We start from the raw sequence: 21695 nt of genomic DNA on the forward strand, positions 1-21695 counted from the left end.
AAAGATTCACAGTCTCATATTCAGAATACTTACATAATTCCTACAAATTGGTAAGAAAAAGGCAGATAATCCAAAAGAAAAATGGGTAAAAGACCTGAACAGGCATTTTGACAAACCAGATGTCCACATGACTGCTAAACATTCAAACAGGTGAGCAACTTCTCTGCTTACCAGGGAAATGCCAATTAAAGCAGAAATGTGGTATCACTACATACCCACCAGAATGGCTAACATGAAAAGGACTGATAACTTCAAGTGTTGATGAAGACACTGAACAACTAGAACTCTCATACACTGTTGGCAGTATAACTTGTAACAACTATTTTGTAAAACTGTTTATCAGTACCGAATAAGGCTGAACATATGTATGTATGCCCTGTAACTGCAAATCTCCTTTCCTGGGTTGTGGTACATCTTTATAAATAAGAGTCCCCAACAAATCATTCCTCCTTATATTCATATCCCTTCACAATAGAACACTGCTGCTACTGCTCCTTCAAGAGATGGATCTTTCCTAACCCCTTTGAATCTGCACCTAGTCCTGTGGCTTATTTTAACTAAGAAGATATGGCAGAACTGATTTTGTGTGAGTTGCTGAGCAGAGGACCAAAGAGGCCTTGCTGCTTCTCCCTTTGCCCTCCTGGGATCCAGAGGCCATGTAAATAAGTCCAGGAAATACTGCTGGACTGAGGCCGCATGAGGAAAAGTGAGATAACCAAGTTCATAGCTAACATCAAACTCCCACACATGTGAATAAAACCATCTGGACCTCCCTCCCCAACCCAGCCATACTGAGTGAGCCCAACTGATCACAGACAACACACAAGCCATCCCCACTGAGCCTTGTTCAAATGCCTAACCCACAGAATCACAAGCAAAAAAAAAAATGGCTGTTGTTTTTAAGCACTAAATTTGGGGGGGTGGTGGCGGTTGTTAACAGCAATAGATAACTGAAAATGAATATACAGCAAAAGAAAATAATACATGTGTTCACTAAAAAGGACAGGTACAACAATGTGCATAGTAGCACCATTTAAATTATCAAAACTGAAAACAACTCAAATGTCTATAAACAGTAGAATGGATAAATTTTGGTATATTCATAAAACTAATTATTACTCAGCAATAAGAATGACCAGATGGATGACTCTCACAAATATGAAGTCGAGTAAAAGAAGCAGACGATATGCTTTCATTTATACAGAGAAGTTCACAAACAAGCAAAACTAAGCTAGGAGGCAGAAAAGAAGTGGCGGGGTGCAGGGACTGGGTGGTGAGTATAGGAAGACGGGAGGGGGGTTCCATGGTTTTGATGATGCTCTGCTTCTTGTTCTGGGGGCATGTTACAAGGCTGAGTTTACTGGGAGAAAACTGATTAAGCTATATATTTATCATTTGTGTACTTTTCTGTAACTTCCACAGAAGTTTACATAAGATTATAAACCACTGTCCCCTTCTCTGATAAAATTTTAAAAATACTTTTAAATCACTTACAGAATTTTTTTAAAAGCAGATTTTTAGAAATACGGAGCCTGAGTAAATATCTTTGGGCTGGAACCCAGCCACCTGTAGTTACGAATCTCCGTTCAGTGATTCTGATGCATAGTCCAGATTAAAATATTAGGTCATTAGCAGAAAGAGGGCTATTTCATCCCATCATTATTATATTTCCTCTCAGAAATGTTTTTGCCAAAGAACACAAAGCACAAAAAACTGTCTTCAAATTGTAATTATCTAAAAGAAAAAAAAATGGCAAAATGCCCACTTCCACCCACTCCCCACTCCTCCAGTTTGGCTATTCTACCATTCAGAAACCTTTTACAGATCATTAAATGCTTCAATTAGTTTCACACATATGTACTTAGCTCAGAGCATACCATTAAAACACCATTCTTTTGCCACTTTGAAAGGCGCCCAATAGATTAAAAGATGCTCTTAGATGTCATACACATTTTTAACTAGAGCAAAAAATAGCTGGTCCAAATTAAAGAAGAACAGGTTTCTAAGTCAAGTGTCTACCTTGACAATAACAACAGGCAGATTAATTTGCAAGAGGAATACATGGCTTGTAAATAACTATAGTTTTAAAATCATTTTGAATCACACTTATATTGTCTATATCTGAAATGATTTATTTAGTTATCATTCCAGAATCACTAAATAAATGACAGACAAATAGACAGACTGACAGCTAGCTAGCTATGGAGAAAACAGAGACATGATGGTGCCCACTATGTTTAATCTTCCATACCCCCTCAGATCTGTTTCATGAAATATTCAAGATATTTTGATCTCTCAGCACAAAAGTTCTATGGATAAGAAATAAGATCTTCTTTACTAAGTTACTACTGTACATCAGTAGGTTGTGGTTCAGAGAAGATACTCAACACACTAAAGTAGAATGAAATCTAATTTTTTTTTTTAATAAACAAACTGGTCATTTAGTTGACACCAATCGGATGGAAAAAGCCAGTTGAACTGATTTCACCAGTTGTTTGGTGTCACATAGACAATATCTTTTAAATTTCTTAGTGTTCTCCCATTTTCAGAGTTCACATTCCTTGATGAGACAATTCAATATTTAATGACTGCTTTTCAAAAGACTAGAGTTTCTACTTACCTGGCTCTTTCTCCTGCACACGTGTATAGTTTTCCAACATGAAGGAGAAGAATTTGGAGAGCTGTACAAAATAAAAATACACCTATCAATTAATGAACCCCAAACAGGTACTGTGGCAAACGTTGTTGGTGTTCCATGTGAGTCCCCTTTACTTCTCTGAGGTTCTCATCTCCAAGCTGCCATAGATGCTACTGGGTCCCGTCTTTGACGGCCCTCCTCCTCCCCAGGACTTTCCTCAGCCGATGGGCAGTACTACCCCTGCAGAGTTGCTTAGGATATCCGATATCCCCCTCCTGGGGCACTGCCCATAGGAAATGACTAACTGAAGCAAGGGTATCACAGCCCAGACCACCGCCTCCGTTGCCATTGGTGGGACAATCTGACACATTTCACACTTCAGATCTCCCAACAGGATCAGGCTGAGGTCAGACTTCTCCAGAAACCATATTTTTGCCTAGCTTTTCCCTCCATCCTGTCTTGCTTTTCACGCTCCCTTACAGGTTTTTCCTGTGAATGCCCTCTCAGGAAGTCACTTGTACAAGAAGCCCTATCTCAGACTCTGATTCTAAGAAACCAATCTAAGACAGCTACTAGATTTTTTTTTCATTATGTTCTTCTTTTGATGGTGAGAGTAAGAGATATTCTTTCTTTTTTTTAAGAGATATTCTTAAATGTCAAACATATTTGGGAAAGGAAGGAAGGGAAGGAGGGAGGAAGGAAAGACGGAAATCTACCAGCATTCCAACCATCACCAAGATACTGCCTCTGTGACTACAAATTATCTGCAAAGATCTGCATGTATACAGCACAAGTAACTTCCAAGCCTGATCTCCTATGAAGAGTGAACACTAAGGAACCTTATCAATCTGGGAGTAGATCTGGGAAGGAAAACCTTCCATACAAATACCAAAATGTATGATTTTAAAGCTGTTGATGGATTTGTCAATTAAGAGTCAATAGAAATCACATATAAGACACCACTTCACATATACTAGGATGACTATCATCAAAAACATAAATAATAATGTTGACACAGATGTGGCAAAATTAAAGCCCTCATACACTGCTGGTGGGAATGTAAAATGGTGCAGCTGCTTTGGAAAACAGTTTAGTAATTACTCAAAAAGTTAAACACAGACTCACTCAATGATCCAGAAATTCCACCCCTAGGTATATACCTAAGAGAACTGAAAAAAATATGTTCACAGAAAAACTAGCACACAAATATTCATAGCAGCATTATTCATAATAGACAAAAAAAAGTTAAAGCAACCCAAATGATGTATCCACTGAGGAAAGGATAAAATGTCCTAGATCTATATAACAGAATAACGTTCAGCAATAAAGAGGAATGAAGTACTGACACATGCTATAACATGGATGAACCTTGAAGGCATTATGCTCAGTGAAAGAAGCCAGTCACAAAAGATCCCATACTGTGTGACTCTATTTATTTGAAATGGCCACAAAAGGCAAATCCAGAAAGACAAAAAACGGATTAGCAGTTGTCAGGGAAGGCAGAGGGCAGGAATGGGGAGTGAGTGCTAATGAGCGTAGAGATTTTTTTTGTTGTTGAAGGGGGTAGTGATGAAAGTGTTCTAAATTATATTGTGGTGGTGATTACACAACTTTGTGAATAAACTAAAGGCCACTGAATTGTCTACTTTAAATGGGTGAATTATACCCCGATAAATTTGTTATTAAAAAAGACTCAATATTTAAAGAATGTACTAATACTGGAACATTTGTGTATAAAGCATATCAATTTAAGAGCTCACTCTCCCTTAATCTCCGTCACTATATTCTACAGTGCTTAAAAGGACAGTCAGTGCTGTAAACTGTTAAGGGAATATCTGACTAAATCATAGTATATAATTTTTATAGCTACCAAGAATAAATTCAGAAATTTCTTTAATTCTTTTTGAAATTTTAATTACTTTTAGTTATATTTATTATTTTCATATAACATTTTACTTAAATTATATTGTGTGATACATTTATAAATATATGATTGTTGAAAAATACAAATGATACAGAATAAAAATAAGAAGTCCCCTCTCACCTACCAATACCACGCTTCTTCCCAGAAATAAGACACAGTAAATGTTTACTGTATATCATTTTCCAAACTTTTACTGTATGTTGCATTTTCTTTCACATATATGGGATAAAATTCTTCATATTGTTCCACAAGTTGATTTTTCATTAACAAACATATTGTAGATCTTTCTGAGATCATTTTATCGTTAAAGTTGGATTTACATATTGCTTTTGAAAGCTTGAAAAAGTCTTTCCCCACCCATCTATATTTTCTTCTAGAATTTTCCTATGTTTGACCCCAGGAAATTCTTCCATTTATTTAACTCCTTAAAGTATTTTTTACTTCATGAAGTAGCAACTTTACTAATAGGGCACATATTGAAAAAAAGAAGACCATTTATTAGTTAGCTGGACATCTAGCAGCTGTCTTAAAAATATGAACTTCAGAACTGAAAAAAACCATCCTGTTCCCAAATCATACTCTCTCAATAGCTAGTTCCAAAACAATGTCACTATATCCTCTATAAAAGTCTTTCACCAAGGTTCCTCCACTGTTAAAATGGACTCAACCTTTCATGCTTTCAACAACAGGAGTAAAGAGAAGCATTTTATCAAAAGAAGAGACAAGCTTGCAAAACAGACCTGCAACTGGCCTTGCTCATCAGCGTATTCGATGGACTGGAAGATGGTGAGGGCATAGCGTTGTCTGGTCTTCAATCGGGCTCTGTAACCTCGGTACCAGTTCTGTATGACTAATGCGGCTTTTAGTGCTGCAGACCCACAGGATGTGAAAGACAAAGAAAAACAGTTACTATGGAGCTATGGGGGCACCGATAGGTGCTTCAGAAAAAAAATCAGTCCACCTGGATTCCTAGGTTCTAAGAACATAAAAACTACAGACAATGAGATGTAACTTTATGCTTTTGTACAATGTCCTCAAGTCTCAAATAGGACTAATGATAACATAGCCATTAGAGTAGAATTTTTTAATCCTATCTCTGCTGATTACTGTCTATGCGATTTCGGGAAAGTTATTAGAGCTTTCACAGCTTTAGTTTCCTTCTCCGGCACTACTTAGGCATATGAAGTCTATGCATGCCCTATGAAGTAGCAATTTACATCCTTCACTATATACCCCAAAGCAATTCTCACACAGGTCATAAAGGAGACATATAGGGATACAGTAATTCTTTGTTGGTGGCAATAGGGAGTTTGACACCAATGCAGCCTGGCTGTCCACTGCTAGGAAGGAGAAGATGTGATTGTGGTGGATGCACACCATGGAGTATTATGCCACAACTGGAAGCAATATATTACAATGTGGATGGGTCTTAAAAATATAGTACTTCAGTCAGAACAGTTATTAGAAAATTAGAGACAGAATGAAATATAACATACCATTTTATATAAATTTTAAACACACATGAAACCACAAGATATGTTTCATAAGAATATACAGAAAGGAAAAGATACTAAAAATAAGAGATCGGTTATTTGTGAGGGGTGGGTGAATGAATGAGCATAAGAGTACACAGTTAAAGGGGAATAAGCTAGTGAATTACCCTAAGAAACAGTCTTGCGCAGACCAGTATGACAATGTACAACATACTGAGAAGTATGATTCACTCCACCTTCTTCACCTGTGATTCAACTGATAAAAGAACACTCCCCCCTCTTCCTTCACAGAGTTACTATGAGGATGAAATGAGATACCATAGGTGAACAGTTTAGTCCAATGCCCAGTGTAAAACACTTGATAAATAAATGGCAACTATAATGACAAGTATTGTCTTTCTTGTAGATTATTCAGGCACACTGGCTCTCTTCTGGGGCTGGGAGCCTCTGAACCATCCTGCAGCTTCACAGCTTTGAAGAAAGAAATCAGGTGAGAGATAATGAGATTTAAACTATAGTCTCTTATGCCTTGCTCAACTTTTAGAATGACGAGTAATCAACACCAGCTGGCTCCTTTTATTCAGATTATAATTTTTCCCAGTTAGCACATAAGAATTAAGAGTTGACTCTAACAAGAACAATTTGAGTTCGGAAAGCAGCGATCCAGCCTCTCAGTTTAGTACCGCTGTGGTACAACGAGCATACACTAGTCATTTGAGGGTGTCTGTTTATGAACTTCTCCAAGGCTATCAGGTTCCAGAGACTGTCATTTCATTATTCAGCTTCCAGAAAAGCCCAGGAAATAGGCATAAGGTCAAGTATCATTACCTTGACAGGGGAAAACCACAGGGAGAAGAAATCAAGTGACGTTCAATATCACAAAGCAAGTAATTGGCAGTACAATGTAGGAAAACTCAAGTGTTCTTACCATATCATTATGTGCAGCCCAGGCACACCTGCAAGGTCTCTTCTGTGGGGCAGTCATCATCATGATCAACCAACTCCCATCTCAGGGGCTCTCTGCTCACCAAGCATAACAGAACTCTTCCAGGGCTATTTACTGGGCACGTACTGAGGGCCAGGCAAGGAACTCATCTCTGTACTCAGTCCTTGCCATTCTGTGAAGCTAGGGGAGACTTACTTAAGGGCACGTAGCCAGTAAGTGGAAATGGACAGCAATGAATTGAACCCAGGTCTCAATGACCCCATAGCTCAAGATCTTAACTTCCATAGAGCCATTGATCTTTTCAGTGCCTTTTCATCTGCATAGTGATGTAGTAGAATAAATGACCACTAAAGTCTCTTCTGTTTAGTATTAACAAAACAAAACAAAAATCAAATTTATTGTTATTTCTATAACTAACAGTAGAGCAAAGTAGCACCATAAGTTCAATAGTCTACTATAAGACATTTAGTCTCACAAGTATTATCATCTCCATGTTACACATAAGGAAACTTCAGCTTCAGAGAGGCTAGAAACTTCTAGTACCCTCAAAGACTTTCTAATTATATGTAGTATTTCATTTACAAATTCACAAACTACTGTGAACAAACAGGTTACCATCTCAGAAACCAAGAGCCAAAACAGCCGTGCAAACCAGGATGCACAAGGCTCCCTCACAGTCCACAGTCTTGGCTCAAACATCACCTTCTCAGTGAGGCCTTTCCTGACTACCCCTTGTAAAATGGCACCCAACCCCCCACTGCCTATCTCCTTTATTTTCTCTCCACAGCACGTGTCACCATCTGATAGAGCATATGTTTCACCCATTTATTACTGTCTCCTTTCACTAGAATGTAATCTCCATTAAAGCTGGGATTTTGGTCCACAGAGTTAGCTGCTATGTCCCCTGGGTCTGGAACCATCCCTGGAACATAGTAAATGTGCAATAAATATTTATTAAATGACTGAATGAATGAATTAAATTACTGTTCAGTTAAAACTTACTGTCTTGTGTTTCTCTTCATGCTAATTGGTGAATCTTATGCTTCGTTTGGTTTTTTAAATAGGAGTTTATTCGACAGTCCTTTAAATAAGAAGTTTTATATTCAGAATGATAAGGCATTTAAAGACTCAGCTTTTGAAATTCTGCTGGCAGAGGCCTCCTGAGGAGGCAACAGGATGAGCGAATATTTAATGTAACTTTAAGTCAGGGGAGAGAAACGAGTGTGATACAGCTGATTAAAATGAATTCAAATGAATTGGAAAAAGAATGAACCATCTAGAAGCAAAAGACTTTAAACAAGGAGGGAAAGCGTCTCTTGCCTCAGCCGTTCAAAGCACAGAGAGACTAGGGTATGGCTCAATTCTGGGACCACAGTTTTCACTGTCACTTTTGTTTACAGGTATCTGCCATCTGCTAGAGTGTATGGCTGTCCCAGTGAGACTTCCAACTTCATGGGAAAAACAGGTCAAAGCACATACACGCCCAGCAGACAGGAGATGGTCACAAAGCCTGCTTCCTGAGCAGCAAGCAAGGCAGGGACCCTGCGAGGCTCGCTCCTCCACAAACCCTGGCATCCCTGCCAGCAAGCGCACAATACAGCATCCTTGTCCCTGGAAAGCATTTTTCTTAAACAAGAAAGAAATAAGAGGAAAGCTTGAGGTCCAGTCTTCAAACAATGACAGATACTTTAAACAAAACTATCACTTTTCCAAATGACAAAAGAGATCATAGTTTTATTATTCTTGGAAACATCTGGCCTTCCAGTCAGAGAAGGGGAAGAAATAGAAGTCATTTCTCTGACTTTTTAATTACTCACACGCTTGCCCACCCACCAACCCATTCACATGGGATAATAAAAATAAGTTCTGAATTTGTAATCTGGAGATTTCCATTTAGGTCCTAACTCAACCAGGTGCCAACTGTGTAACCTCAGGCAAATCACTTACCTCTCTGGTCCTCAATTTCTCATATGAACAATGAGAATTTGGAATTATATATCTCTAAGATTCTTTCCAATTATAAAATACTCTAATTCATTCCTCGTTTTTTTTTTTTTTTTGTAATGCCCCAGCTGCAGCCTACCAAGCCTATAGCAAAACTGAAAATAACCATTAAAGGATAAAATAGGATGTGAAATTGTGAACACTCAAATCAGAACCTTCTGGGCACAGAAGACAAATTCTAAAGGCTACTCAAAAAAAAAAAAATCTGAATTATCCTTGTAGAAAAATCCAAGTCAATTACTAATATCCTTGGCTTTCCCATCAAGAAACTATAGCCATCATAAACCATTAGACAAAAGCAAAAATCAGAAGAAATAGATGTCTATCTTCTTTGTGAATTTTACCTTTTACCATTAAAAATATTCATCTTTGTTTCATTTTAAAATAAATTAATAAATTTAATAATTAAAAAAAGAAAATATAGCCAAAGTTTGCTAGCAACTGGTCTAGGAACAAACAATTCACCTATTACTCTTCCTTTAAATGGCCTAAAACATGACTACTGTGTACATTTGTTAACTGGTTCAAGGAATAGCCAACAGAAGATGGGGAGAAATGGGTGGGGATAAAAGTGAAGATAAGAAGGGGTGGGGATACAGAGACAATGGGAAGTCCAGAAGATTCAATGAAAATTGAGAGATTATGAGAACAGGATAACGATCATTTGATCATAAAGATCCCAGAGAGGTCTAGGTGTTCCAGGTGGCCATGGGAGCCAGGAAATGGGAGGGAGCAGCTGAAAAGGAGCAGCAGAATACAATCATTATCATAAAAATACAAATTTTTAAAATAATTATTGTATAATAAATTTAGCTATGTAAAAGATTTACTATTATTTTAAATCACTAAAATACTTTCTTGTAAGAAGTATGCTGTACTCAACAATTCAATAACAACCTTTAATCCTCACTCAAGAAAAAAAATTAAATACCTTAACTACAATTTTGTTTTACGTCTTCTTTGTTATTAATTACTAATTGGAGTTATACTGCCACATTCATTCACCCAAGATCAAATATAATTAGCATTAAATCTTCAAATCTTGCAGCTGCTAGAAAGATAACGCAGTATAAAGCCATAATCATATAGAAAAGTGTTCTGATTACAGGAAACACAGGCATACCTTGGAGAGATTTAGGTTCCAGACAACCACAATACAATAAATAATGCAATAAAGAGAGTCACATAAATTTTTCCCCAGTACATATAAAAGTTGTGTTTATACTATATGTATCCTACTAAGCGTACAATAGCATTAAGTCTTTAAAAATGTACATACCTTAATTTAAAAAATACTTTATTGCTAAAAAATGTCAAAACAATTACAATAGTAACATTAAGGATCACTGATCACAGATCACTGTTAACAACCATAAGAAAATGGAAAGGTTGAAAATACTGTCAGAATTGTCAAAATGTGACACAAAGAGACATGAAGTGAACAAATGCTGCCGGAAAAATGGTGCCAATAGGATTGCTACAAACCTCATTTTGTAAAAAAAATACAATATCTGCAAAGCACAATAAAGCAAAGTGTGATAAAACAAGGTATACCTAAAATTGGCAATTAAGGCTGAGGTACTGCCCTTTCTTATATTGAATTGATATGTATCTGTAACAGGATTTTCTAGTAATTAACAGGATCCAACTATAAGGCTGGCTTCTTGGTGAATTTAGTCAAGGCTGAAATTTGGCCCAAAAAAGTAAAGAAGTGGGACTTCATATCCTTTCAGCACTACCTTCTACGTTCTAAAGTACTAGAGTGGCTATCTAAAGAGTCAATGTCAGAGTCTCATCATACTTGACATCTCTAAAGCAAAGATGGATTAATCACACAGTAAAAAGGGAAAAGATGAAGATGAATTTAAGCGGTATAAAGAACAAAAAGGTTGATTGGCTTTTTATTTGCCTGTTTCATGTAAGCAATAACTGTTTGTAGTGTCAATCCTACATAAACAATAAGGCCAACATGTTATCATATTAAAAAGTAACTAAAAATTGTTATTGAGAGGGATCGTAATTTCAGATGGAGACAACAGTCTCCTTTTACAAAGAAATGTACTTGTCTAAAATGATTCCCAATTGAGGCCAACAAACCAGAGTTTATAGTATGTGATATGAGCTGAAAATAAAGATACAGCAGCTTTGACATACTGATGATAATTAAAGCCACAGGAGTAAAGTCACCCAAGGAGAGCATTAGAGTGACCAAGTAAGAGAGCCGAGAGAAACCCAGAGGAGCCCCAATATTTAAAAGTTGGGAGAAAATGGAGCTCTCATAAACAGTTCAAACAGAGACATAATAGGAAAACCAGGAGAAGAGGCTGTCACTGAAGCTAAGGGCCATTAAGTATTTTAAGATGGGAGTATACAGGAGGGCCAGGTATTGCCAGGAAGTCAAGCAAAATAAGTACTGAAAATGCTCCATGGGATTTCGAGGTCATTCAAGAACTTGTCTAAATCATATTCCACAGGGTGGGATAAATAAAAATATAGGAGACAGCGGTGTGAATGCACCCTTCAGGGGCAAGCTCGGAAAAGGAGAGAAAGCAGAGTGGATGGAGGGAACAAGAAGGCTAGGCAAGGCTCTTCTTCCAAAGGGAAAGAAAACACAGCTACAAAGGGCACTTCTGCACAACTGGGGAATTCTGAATATGAATAATATGCCAGAAAATATTACTCTGTTAATTTTTTCAGTGTAATATAGTATTATAGTTATGTAAGAGAATATGCCTCTTTTAGGACACTCAGTTCAGTTGCTCAGTCGTGTCTGACTCTTTGCGACCCCATGGACTGCAGCACGCCAGGCCTCCCTGTCCATCACCAACTCCTGGAGTCCACCCAAACCCATGTCCATTGAGTTGGTGATGCCATCCAACCATCTCATCCTCTGTCGTCCCCTTCTCTTCCTGCCCTCAATCTTTCCCAGCATCAGGGTCTTTTCAAATGAGTCAGCTCTTCGCATCAGGTGGCCAAAGTACTGGAGTTTCAGCTTCAGCATCGCTCCTGTCCATTTAGGACATTAATGGTAAAGTATACAGAGGTTAATACCATGATGTCTACAACTTACTTTCAAATAGAGAGGGCAATGGAGCCAGAGAGAAAGGAGGGAGGGAGAGAGAAAAAAGAGGGAGAGAGAGAATGGTAAATTAACAACTTGTGAATCTAGGTAAAGTATATGTATATCCACTGTATTACTCTTTCATCTTCTCTGAAGGTTTCCAATTTTTAAAAATAAGATGGTGGCAGAAAAACAAAGCAGAATGGTCAAATTCCCTCTTCAAAAAAAAAAAAAAAAAGGAAAGGCACTAGAACCTGTGAAAATGTTAACGGAGTAGCAAGCTAAAGGGAATGAGCAAGCGAGGCAAAAGGGGAAAATCAACGTCTCTTATGTCTACATGTCACCTGTAACTATAGAGTACAGTGACTCTCCTTTGAGTGGAAAGAACTTTAAAGAATGTCTTATCCAATGTCCCATTTCACTAAAGAGGAAAATGAAAGAGGTCCCAGGTCACAGGGATTTTTGCTAGACTACACAGTGCCAGTAGAGAATGCTTGATGGCAATTATAACCAAGCATCTTCCAGTAATAGTAAGAAGGATGACAAGGACCCCTCTAAATTTTCTTTCAGAAAATTCTCTAAAGAACAACAAAGATAAAGGAAACAGTGGTGTTCATTGTTTTTCCATGAAAGTCCCAAATTCAAATATATAGCATTAGAAAGAAGTTAACACTAGGAAATAGTGGAGTTGGGGGGATACAGGGCCAGGGGTAAAGGGAAGGGATGCCTCATGAAGCTATGAATAGTTTGATTTGTTAGATTTTTTAAAACAGCTAAGTTAACTAGATATTACAAGAATTAAAGAAATATTTGCTTCTGTTAAAAAAGAAACAACAGGCCCAAAATGGAGAGATCTGTGCTAAGCTCCATGTCAATAAACCAAGACATAATACCTAACCTAACTGTATTTTCAGCCTCTCCAGGGAATGTAATCTTAACCAGCCTAGAATTTCCTGGCCAGCACTAGTAAGGTAATCAATCTGATAGATGCCTATCTTCTCCCAAAGAAAGGTCACTTTGCCTGAAATATTCCTTTCTTTTTGCTTATGACTTCTTTATCTTACCCCTTTCTGCCTTTAAAAACCTCTGCTCTTCTACAGCTTTTTGAAGCTTTTTATTTTCTAGATAGGATGCTGCCAGATTCATGAATCTTTGAAAAAAGTCAATTAGATCTTCAAATTTACTCAGTTGAATTTTTTTTTTTTTTTTAACAGATTTGGTGGTGGCACCAGCAGGACTGAAGGAGGCTTCCCATGACTTTAGAGACTATGAGAAACAAAGGTGTGGTACTCACAAACACTTCTGAGTTCTGTCTTTCTCACCACTTCTGAGGGCTGTGGGTAATTTCCTTTCTGTTTTGAGTTCTGCTCTCGTTGCATGAAGCTCCTGATCTAACTGGTTTTCCAGTATATATTACCCCTTTTTGGAAACCCAGGCCAATCCATAGTCCTCATTTTGGGGGTCTGCCTGCTGTGACTTTTCCCCAGTTCCCAGTTGCCAATTTGGGAATTGCTGGCAGCGCACACAGTGCCTTCTCTTGGCCAGTTCACTGTTAACATCTCAGTTATGGCTGTTGTGATGAAGTGCACACGACTGTTTGTCTTGTTTTGTATGGATAAAGGCTACTGCTAATAGAAATCTTGGAAGCCAAAAAAAAAAAAAAAAGCTGTGAAAATTGGTGGGCATAAGTCGAGTACTTCGAAAGCTATCAAAGTACTTGCCACCTAACTCTAAAATACCCTCATGTTAGGACAAGGTGGTCACTGAATGGGTTAGATTGACATTAGGTTGCCTGCCAACCTCAAGAAAATTTGTGTAATGAGTTAACACTGTAAAACATCACGCAATCTTCAATACAGCAGCATATTCGTCTTTCTTAGCTCTGAGAGATCCAAAGGTTTAACTAAAAATAAATAAATAACAACAACGGGGGTCCTTAAATTCAAGGAGTTGAGTGTGCCACTTTCTGACACATATGTTTATGTCTAAAAACTGGTTTGTGAAGTTTTAAATATCTACAAAAAATGACAAAATCTTATCAAAAACAACCTGGAATTAGACAAGATTGTTGTTTTGGATCTTGGGAACTTAGTTTGAGAGCCATCAGGTTAGGGGCCCCAAAATATGGCTGAAAGAAATGTGGGTTGTACCCCAGGTGCAGTGAGATATGGCTGGACAGCAATGTGGGTTGAACTTCATTTGCCACTGAAGATCTACTAAACTGCTACCAGCCCTCAGGGAAATTACAAGGGCCATTAAGAGGAACATTCCAATTAGATAAGATCATTTAAGAAGTGCACTTGAAAGCAGGGTTCCTAAACAAACAAAATGGAACATCTATTTTAATTGGTATGTAGAATTCCAAAAAGCTTTCATAACTCCAGAATAGCTTCGTTGAAAAATTCACTGAAAAAGGCCAACAAAAAATTAGACACAAGAGATACCTAAAACAAAAGACTGCAAGACAGATTCAACTCGTACTACCCCCCACCTTTCCTCCTCTAGTTGAGTACTCCTTCTAGTAATCCTCAGTCTAAACCATCTTTCCACTCTAAAGAGACTACAAGACCTTGAAAGTCGGCCAAGTTACTGGACTTACAACCCCATATCTACCCTTGAAGGAGGGCCCTCATGTGGATCCCTCTCAGACTTGATGAGACTCTAAGGGACTTTATGGGGAAACTGCTATGTTATTCCCTTAAACAGCCAAAGGAAACTAAAATTAAATTAGTGAAAAATCTTGGCGTATGGTAGATATTGGAGCTATACCCTCTACTTTAAATCCCCTTCAGAGTGTGCCGATGGGATCCTGGGAAAACTGGCAGAAGCCAACTAAGGGTGAGAATTCTTCCCAGAGTCCGCTCTCCCACATCACTGCTTATAGTACCCAAAAAGAGAAAAAAATTAAAAATTTTTGTACCTTCTATGGGGATGCCTCTTAAGTCCAAGGGGTTGTCAACATTTACTGCCTGTCCCAACTGAAAATTGGTAAATGCTTACTGTTTGTCCCAAGTGAAAACTGACAAGATATTTAAAAGGATTTTTTTAAAGTAGCTCTATGTAGGAGGTGGGAGGGGGGACCAGGATGGGGAATACATGTAAATCCATGGCTAATTCATTTCAATGTATGACGAAAACCACTGCAATGATGTAAAGTAATTAGCCTCCAACTAATAAAAATAAATGGAAAAAAAAGTTTTTAAAAATAAATAAATAAATAAAGTAGCTCTATGAATAAAAATAAATGGAAAAAAAAATAAAGTAGCTCTATGGTCAGAAGTTGGTCAGAAAGTGAAAGCTGATATTCAGAGCCTGATAGGAATATTTTTTTAGGTCTCCTCCACCAAACCAAAATGAAACTATGTACCGAGAGTCCCTTGGACTGCAAGGAGATCCAACCAGTCCATCCTAAAGGAGATCAGTCCTGGGTGTTCATTGGAAAGACTGATGCTGAAGCTGAAACTCCAATACTTTGGCCACCTGATGCGAAGAGCTGACTCATTGGAAAAGACCCTGATGCTGGGAAAGATTGGGGGCAGGAGGAGAAGGGAACAACAGAGGATGAGATGGTTGGATGGCATCACCGACTCAATGGACATGGGTTTGGGTAAATTCCAGGAGTTGATGATGGACAGGGAGGCCTGGCGTGCTGCAGTTCATGGGATCGCAAAGAATCGGACACGACTGAGCAACTGAACTGACTAAACCTCCCCTATTTATCTCAAAAAGCTTGTAAGTTTTGTAAAAAAAAAAAAAAAAATCTGGCCTTAGGAAACCAAAGTACCCCTTAGCGGAACTTGCATTCTTTTTTCTGTACCTTTGAGATATAAATGTTCTATGAACTTTTTCATTTGACCATTTCCTTATGGTAAAGGAAAGGGAAAACGGTCAAATAAAAAATAGGCAAATAAAAAATCTTCTAAGTGTCTTCCCCCAAAAATATTAGTAAAAATGCTTTACCCACCTGAGCAGATAACCTTAGTTTGCTCTACCTACCAGAAAAACAATTTAGATTAAATTTATTTTACAACTAGTGAATTACTGTACCCAATTCATGGCAGTAATTTTAAAACAGAAGCTATAAGGTCCCTTCTAGCAACTGTCTATTTATGTGTGTCTATGTGTGTATTATAGATGTACAGTATTTTCTACCTTCAGAGGGTACTGCCAAAATTAATATGTAAGAGAGCTCTATTTAACTGGCTCAAAGAAATGAAGCACTTATACAAATTAAGTGAAATAAGTAAATTGAATGGATGCAAATGGGATAAAGTTTTTAGGTGAACTTTCCTTAATGGTTTCTCCAAATCTTTTTGGTAACTTGAAACCTTAAAGTTTTGCCAAGCTAAATTAAATTAAATGATGGATGAAGTGAAGTGAAGTGACTCAGTCGTGTCCGACTCCATGGACTGTAGCCTACCAGGCTTCTCTGTCCATGGGATTTTCCAGGCAAGAGTACTGGAGTGGGTTGCCATTTCCTTCTCCAGGGGATCTTCCCAACCCAGGTCTCCCGCATTGCAGGCAAACGCTTTACCGTCTGAGACACCAGGAAAGTCTAAATGATACATAGTCACTAAATATCCAGATCATTTCCAAGTAAGGTAAAATAACGAAATACTGATTACTGAACATAGGTTTACTGCTTTTGGCTTCCTTTTACAGGGAAACTAAAGATATTTAGGTCTCCTAGTAAACATAGCTTCTGCCACACTGAAAAATATAGTGAGTGAAAATTTAATTATAAAAAGTATAAAAAATTATAAAAAGTATTTAGAAATTTACCAAACAACAGAATGCTAAAAGAGTTCATAATTGGTTACTTCTTTATTTTCAATAAAATTAGGGTTTTGAAGGGTTAAGAATTCTAATATATGTAATGAAAGCTACTAAAAATCAGGGAAATTATCTCTGTATACAAAGAAAGTAAGATGTATGCTTTTAGCAAAAGAGGGTATTAGGAAAGGAAACACATGTTGTTGAGGGAAAGGAAAGCAATTTTATCCTAAAGTGAGACTATTTCAGGAGAAAGAGAAAAAAAAATAGGACAAGATTTGAATGCTAAAAAAGAAAGTTTTTGTAAAAATTTGTGCCCCCAAATCTCACAAAACAATTTTATGTGTGGTCAAGATGACTAAGATTAAAATCAATTTATTGAATTTAAAAAAAAAAGATGATGAGTTTTTAATTTGGTTTTCTCTTTGTTAAAAGGACAGGTTTTATTGGATTCTTTGTCTTCTCTTCAAAGTGAAGTTGCTCAGTCGTGTCTGACTCTCTATGACCCTATGGACTGTAGCCCGCCAGGCTCCTCCTCCGTCCATGGGATTTTCCAGGCAAGAATACTGGAGTGGGTTGCCATTTTCTTCTCCAGGGGATCTTCCTGACCCAGGGATCGAACTCAGGTCTCCCACATTGCAGGCAGACTCTTTACCCTCTGAGCCACCAGGGAACCCCTGTCTTCTCTTAGTAAGACATTGAAAAAAGCTTTTCTTTACCTTTTAAAATAATCTGCCTAGAAAACAAAAATTCTGTGTTTTGTCAAAATAACTTGCCACGTTGTCTTTATCAGGTCTTTGATTACTAAAGAAAGCTGAATCTTCTCTATTAAAAGATCTAAAGTGTTTACTGCTGTATTTAAAATGGATAACCAACAAGGACCTACTGTATAGCACATGGAACTCTGCTCAGTGTTATGTGGCAGCCTGGATGGGAGGGAAGTTTGGGGGAGAATGGATACATGTATATGTGTGGCTGAGTCCCTTTGCTGTTCACCTGAAACTATCACATTGTTAATTGGCTATACCCCATATAAAATAAAAAAATTTTTTTAAAGATCTAAGTTGTTTAAGAGATGGGAATACCAGACCACCTGACCTGCCTCTTGAGAAACCTGTAGGCAGGTCAGGAAGCAACAGTTAGAACTGGACATGGAACAACAGACTGGTTCCAAATAGGAAATCAGGAGTACATCAAGGCTGTATATTGTCACCCTGCTTATTTAACTTATATGCAGAGTACATCATGAGAAATGCTGGGCTGGAAGAAGCACAAGCTGGAATCAAGATTGCCGGGAGAAATATCAATAACCTCAGATATGCAGATGACACTACCCTTATGGCAGAGAGTGAAGAGGAACTAAAAAGCCTCTTGATGAAAGTGAAAGAGGAGAGTGAAAAAGTTGGCTTAAAGTTCAACATTCAGAAAACTAAGATCATGGCATCTGGTCCCATCACCTCATGGGAAATAGATGGGGAGACAGTGGAAACAGTGTCAGACTTTATTTTTGGGGGCTCCAAAATCACTGCAGATGGTGACTGCAGCCATGAAATTAAGAGACTCTTACTCCTTGGAAGGAAAGTTATGACCAACCTAGATAGCATATTAAAAAGCAGAGACATTACTTTGCCAACAAAGGTCCACATCTGGTCAAGGCTACAGTTTTTCCAGTGGTCATGTATGCATGTGAAAGTTGGACTGTGAAGAAAGCTGAGTGCCGAAAAATTGATGCTTTTGAACTGTGGTGTTGGAGAAGACTCTTGAGAGTCCCTGGACTGCAAAGAGATCCAACCAGTCCATCCTAAAGGAGATCAGTCCTGGGTGTTCATTGGAAGGACTGATGCTGAAGCTGAAATTCCAGTACTTTGGCCACCTCATGAGAAGAATTGACTCATTGGAAAAGACCCTGACGCTGGGAAAGATTGAGGGCAGGAGGAGAAGGGGACAAGAGAGGATGAGATGGCTGGATGGCATCACCGACTCGATGGGCATGAGTTTGAGTAAACTCCGGGAGCTGGTGATGGACAGGGAGGCCTGGCGTGCTGTGATTCATGGGGTCGCAAAGAGTCGGACACGACTGAGCAACTGAACTGAACTGAAGTGAAGGTGTTTAAAAAAATAAGTGTGTTTTCCTGCAAAGTCTTTGTCGCTATGATTAAATGGATAACTAAGTATCATTTCTCAGTGACCTATGATCCTATTTGACAAGTGTTTTGAAATTGTTTAAATTCTGACAAGCCTCCCCCAAATAAAATTCTGAATGAAGTTTTTTTAACCTGGAACTAGCTTTGGTATTTTCCAGAGGGCCTCTAGACTATCTCAAGAGATCTGTTTCCTCTCCTCAAAAAAATGAAGATGCTAAACTAATCAGACTTGTTTGATATGTTAAGTTACATAGCAAGAATCATCAAATAAGAAGTAATACTAAGCCTTTATGTTGTATAAGTTATAAATGTTCCAGAAACCATATGCAATTCCTAAAGTCTGAATGAAATGTCCAGGAATAGTATTATCATAATTCCAGTTATCATTTTACAATGCTGAGTGTCACAGAAATAACCACATTTCTCTCATTAGATCTCTAACAACGGGCATTTTTTAAAGTCTTCTGTCATTTACAGTTATTATTTTACTCAGATGCTTCTGCAAAAATGTTGCTGCAACAAAGGAAACTATAAGCAAGGTGAAAAGACAGCCCTCAGATTGGGAGAAAATAATAGCAAACGAAGCAACAGACAAAGGATTAATCTCAAAAATATACAAGCAACTCCTCCAGCTCAACTCCAGAAAAATAAATGACCCAATCAAAAAATGGGCCAAAGAACTAAACAGACATTTCTCCAAGGAAGACATACAGGTGGCTAACAAACACATGAAAAGATGCTCAACATCACTCATTATCAGAGAAATGCAAATCAAAACCACAATGAGGTACCATTATACGCCAGTCAGGATGGCTGCTATCCAAAAGTCTACAAGCAATAAATGCTGGAGAGGGTGTGGAGAAAAGGGAACCCTCTTACACTGTTGGTGGGAATGCAAATTAGTACAGCCACTATGGAAAACAGTGTGGAGATTTCTTAAAAAGCTGGAAATAGAACTGCCATATGACCCAGCAATCCCACTTCTGGGCATACACACCAAGGAAACCAGATCTGAAAGAGACACGTGCACCCCAATGTTCATCGCAGCACTGTTTATAATAGCCAGGACATGGAAGTAACCTAGATGCCCATCAGCAGACGAATGGATGAGGAAGCTATGGTACATATACACCATGGAATATTACTCAGCCATTAAAAAGAATTCATTTGAATCAGTTCTAATGAGATGGATGAAACTGGAGCCCATTATACAGAGCGAAGTAAGCCAGAAAGATAAAGACCATTACAGTATACTAACACATATATATGGAATTTAGAAAGATGGTAACGATAACCCTATATGCAGGACAGAAAAGGAGACTTGGATGTATAGAACAGACTTGTGGACTCTGTGGGAGAAGGCGGGGGTGGGATGTTTCAAGAGAACAGCATTGAAACATGTATATTATCTAGGGTGAAACAGATCACCAGCCCAGGTTGGGTGCATGAGACAAGTGCTCGGGCCTGGTGCACTGGGAAGACCCAGAGGGATCGGGTGGAGAGGGAGGTGGGAGGGGGGACCGGGATGGGGAATACATGTAAATCCATGGCTAATTCATTTCAATGTATGACAAAAACTACTGTAATGATGTAAAGTAATTAGCCTCCAACTAATAAAAATAAATGGAAAAAATAAATAAATAAATAAATAAAAATAAAGGGGAAAAAAAAAGGTAGTAAGCAAAATAAAGGAATAATCTGATGAGATTTGATTAAGCCTTATACATATATCTTTCAGAAATAAAGCAAGTGACTTTTGATAACAAATTCATTTAATGCCAGATAGTTTTTATTTATTTGCCTTTGATAAAGTTAAGAAATGCCTATTTAAGCTTTTTGTTCATTCAAAATATTTGATATGTTATTTGATATGATATGTTATTATGTGATTCATGGCATATACATAGAAACTTTTTTTTAAATTGGTTCTTTTTTTCCATGAAGTTCTTTCCATTCACAAATATGAATTTATGTAAATAGTGTTTATAAGTGTTAGCGTCTATAAACATGAATTTTGTAAATCAGAATTAAAATTCACATTGTAATCTGCTTTATTCAAGCAATAATTAATATTCAAGAATGAATATCTGAAATACTAAATGAAAACTATTCTTATCCATGTCATTAAATTAGTCACATATTTATGTTGTTTTATCAGTTGGCAGTAATAAACATTAAAATGAAAAAAAAAAAAAGAAAAAAAAAATGTTGCTGCAGAAGTGACCCATCTTCAAGGAGATTCATGGAAAGGATTTGGCAAACACAAGTTTCTGATAACTTTAAGATCATAATATTGAATTGGTTATCTCACACTGGTCAGAATGGCCATCATCAAAATGTCTACAAACAATAAATGCTAGAGAGGGTGTGGAGAAAAGGAAACTCTCTTACACTGTTGGTGGGAATGCAAACTGGTACAGCCACTATGAAGAACAGCAGGCAGATTCCTTAAAAAACTTGGCATAAATCTGCTATAGGATCCAGCATCCCACTGCTGGGCATATATCCCAAGAAAACCAGAACTGAAAGAGACACATGTACCTCACTGATAACTGCAGCACTATTCACAATAGCTAGGACATGAAAGCAACCTAAATATCCATTGGCAGATGAATGGATAAAGGAAGGTGTGGTACATATACACAACGAATATTACTCAGCTATAAAAAGGAATGCATTTGAGTCAGTGCTAATGAGGTGGATGAACCTAGA

General features: G+C 37.7%; 1 protein-coding gene across 5 annotated transcripts in view; it reads right to left on the reverse strand.

The window, feature by feature from the left end:
- Positions 1 to 21695, reverse strand: part of PPEF1 (protein phosphatase with EF-hand domain 1) — a 140443-nt gene that overhangs the window by 69899 nt on the left and 48849 nt on the right. For all 5 annotated transcript variants that reach the window (XM_070464633.1, XM_020891255.2, XM_070464634.1 and 2 more), the window contains 2 exons: positions 5303 to 5430; positions 2621 to 2681 (listed from right to left, as the gene is read on the reverse strand). In XM_070464633.1, the coding sequence (XP_070320734.1) occupies positions 2621 to 2681; positions 5303 to 5430 (189 nt within the window). The remainder of the gene's footprint in view (positions 1 to 2620; positions 2682 to 5302; positions 5431 to 21695) is intronic.

This window comes from Odocoileus virginianus, unplaced genomic scaffold (assembly GCF_023699985.2).
Source record: "Odocoileus virginianus isolate 20LAN1187 ecotype Illinois unplaced genomic scaffold, Ovbor_1.2 Unplaced_Contig_38, whole genome shotgun sequence".
In the NCBI taxonomy this organism is placed as follows: domain Eukaryota; kingdom Metazoa; phylum Chordata; class Mammalia; order Artiodactyla; family Cervidae; genus Odocoileus; species Odocoileus virginianus.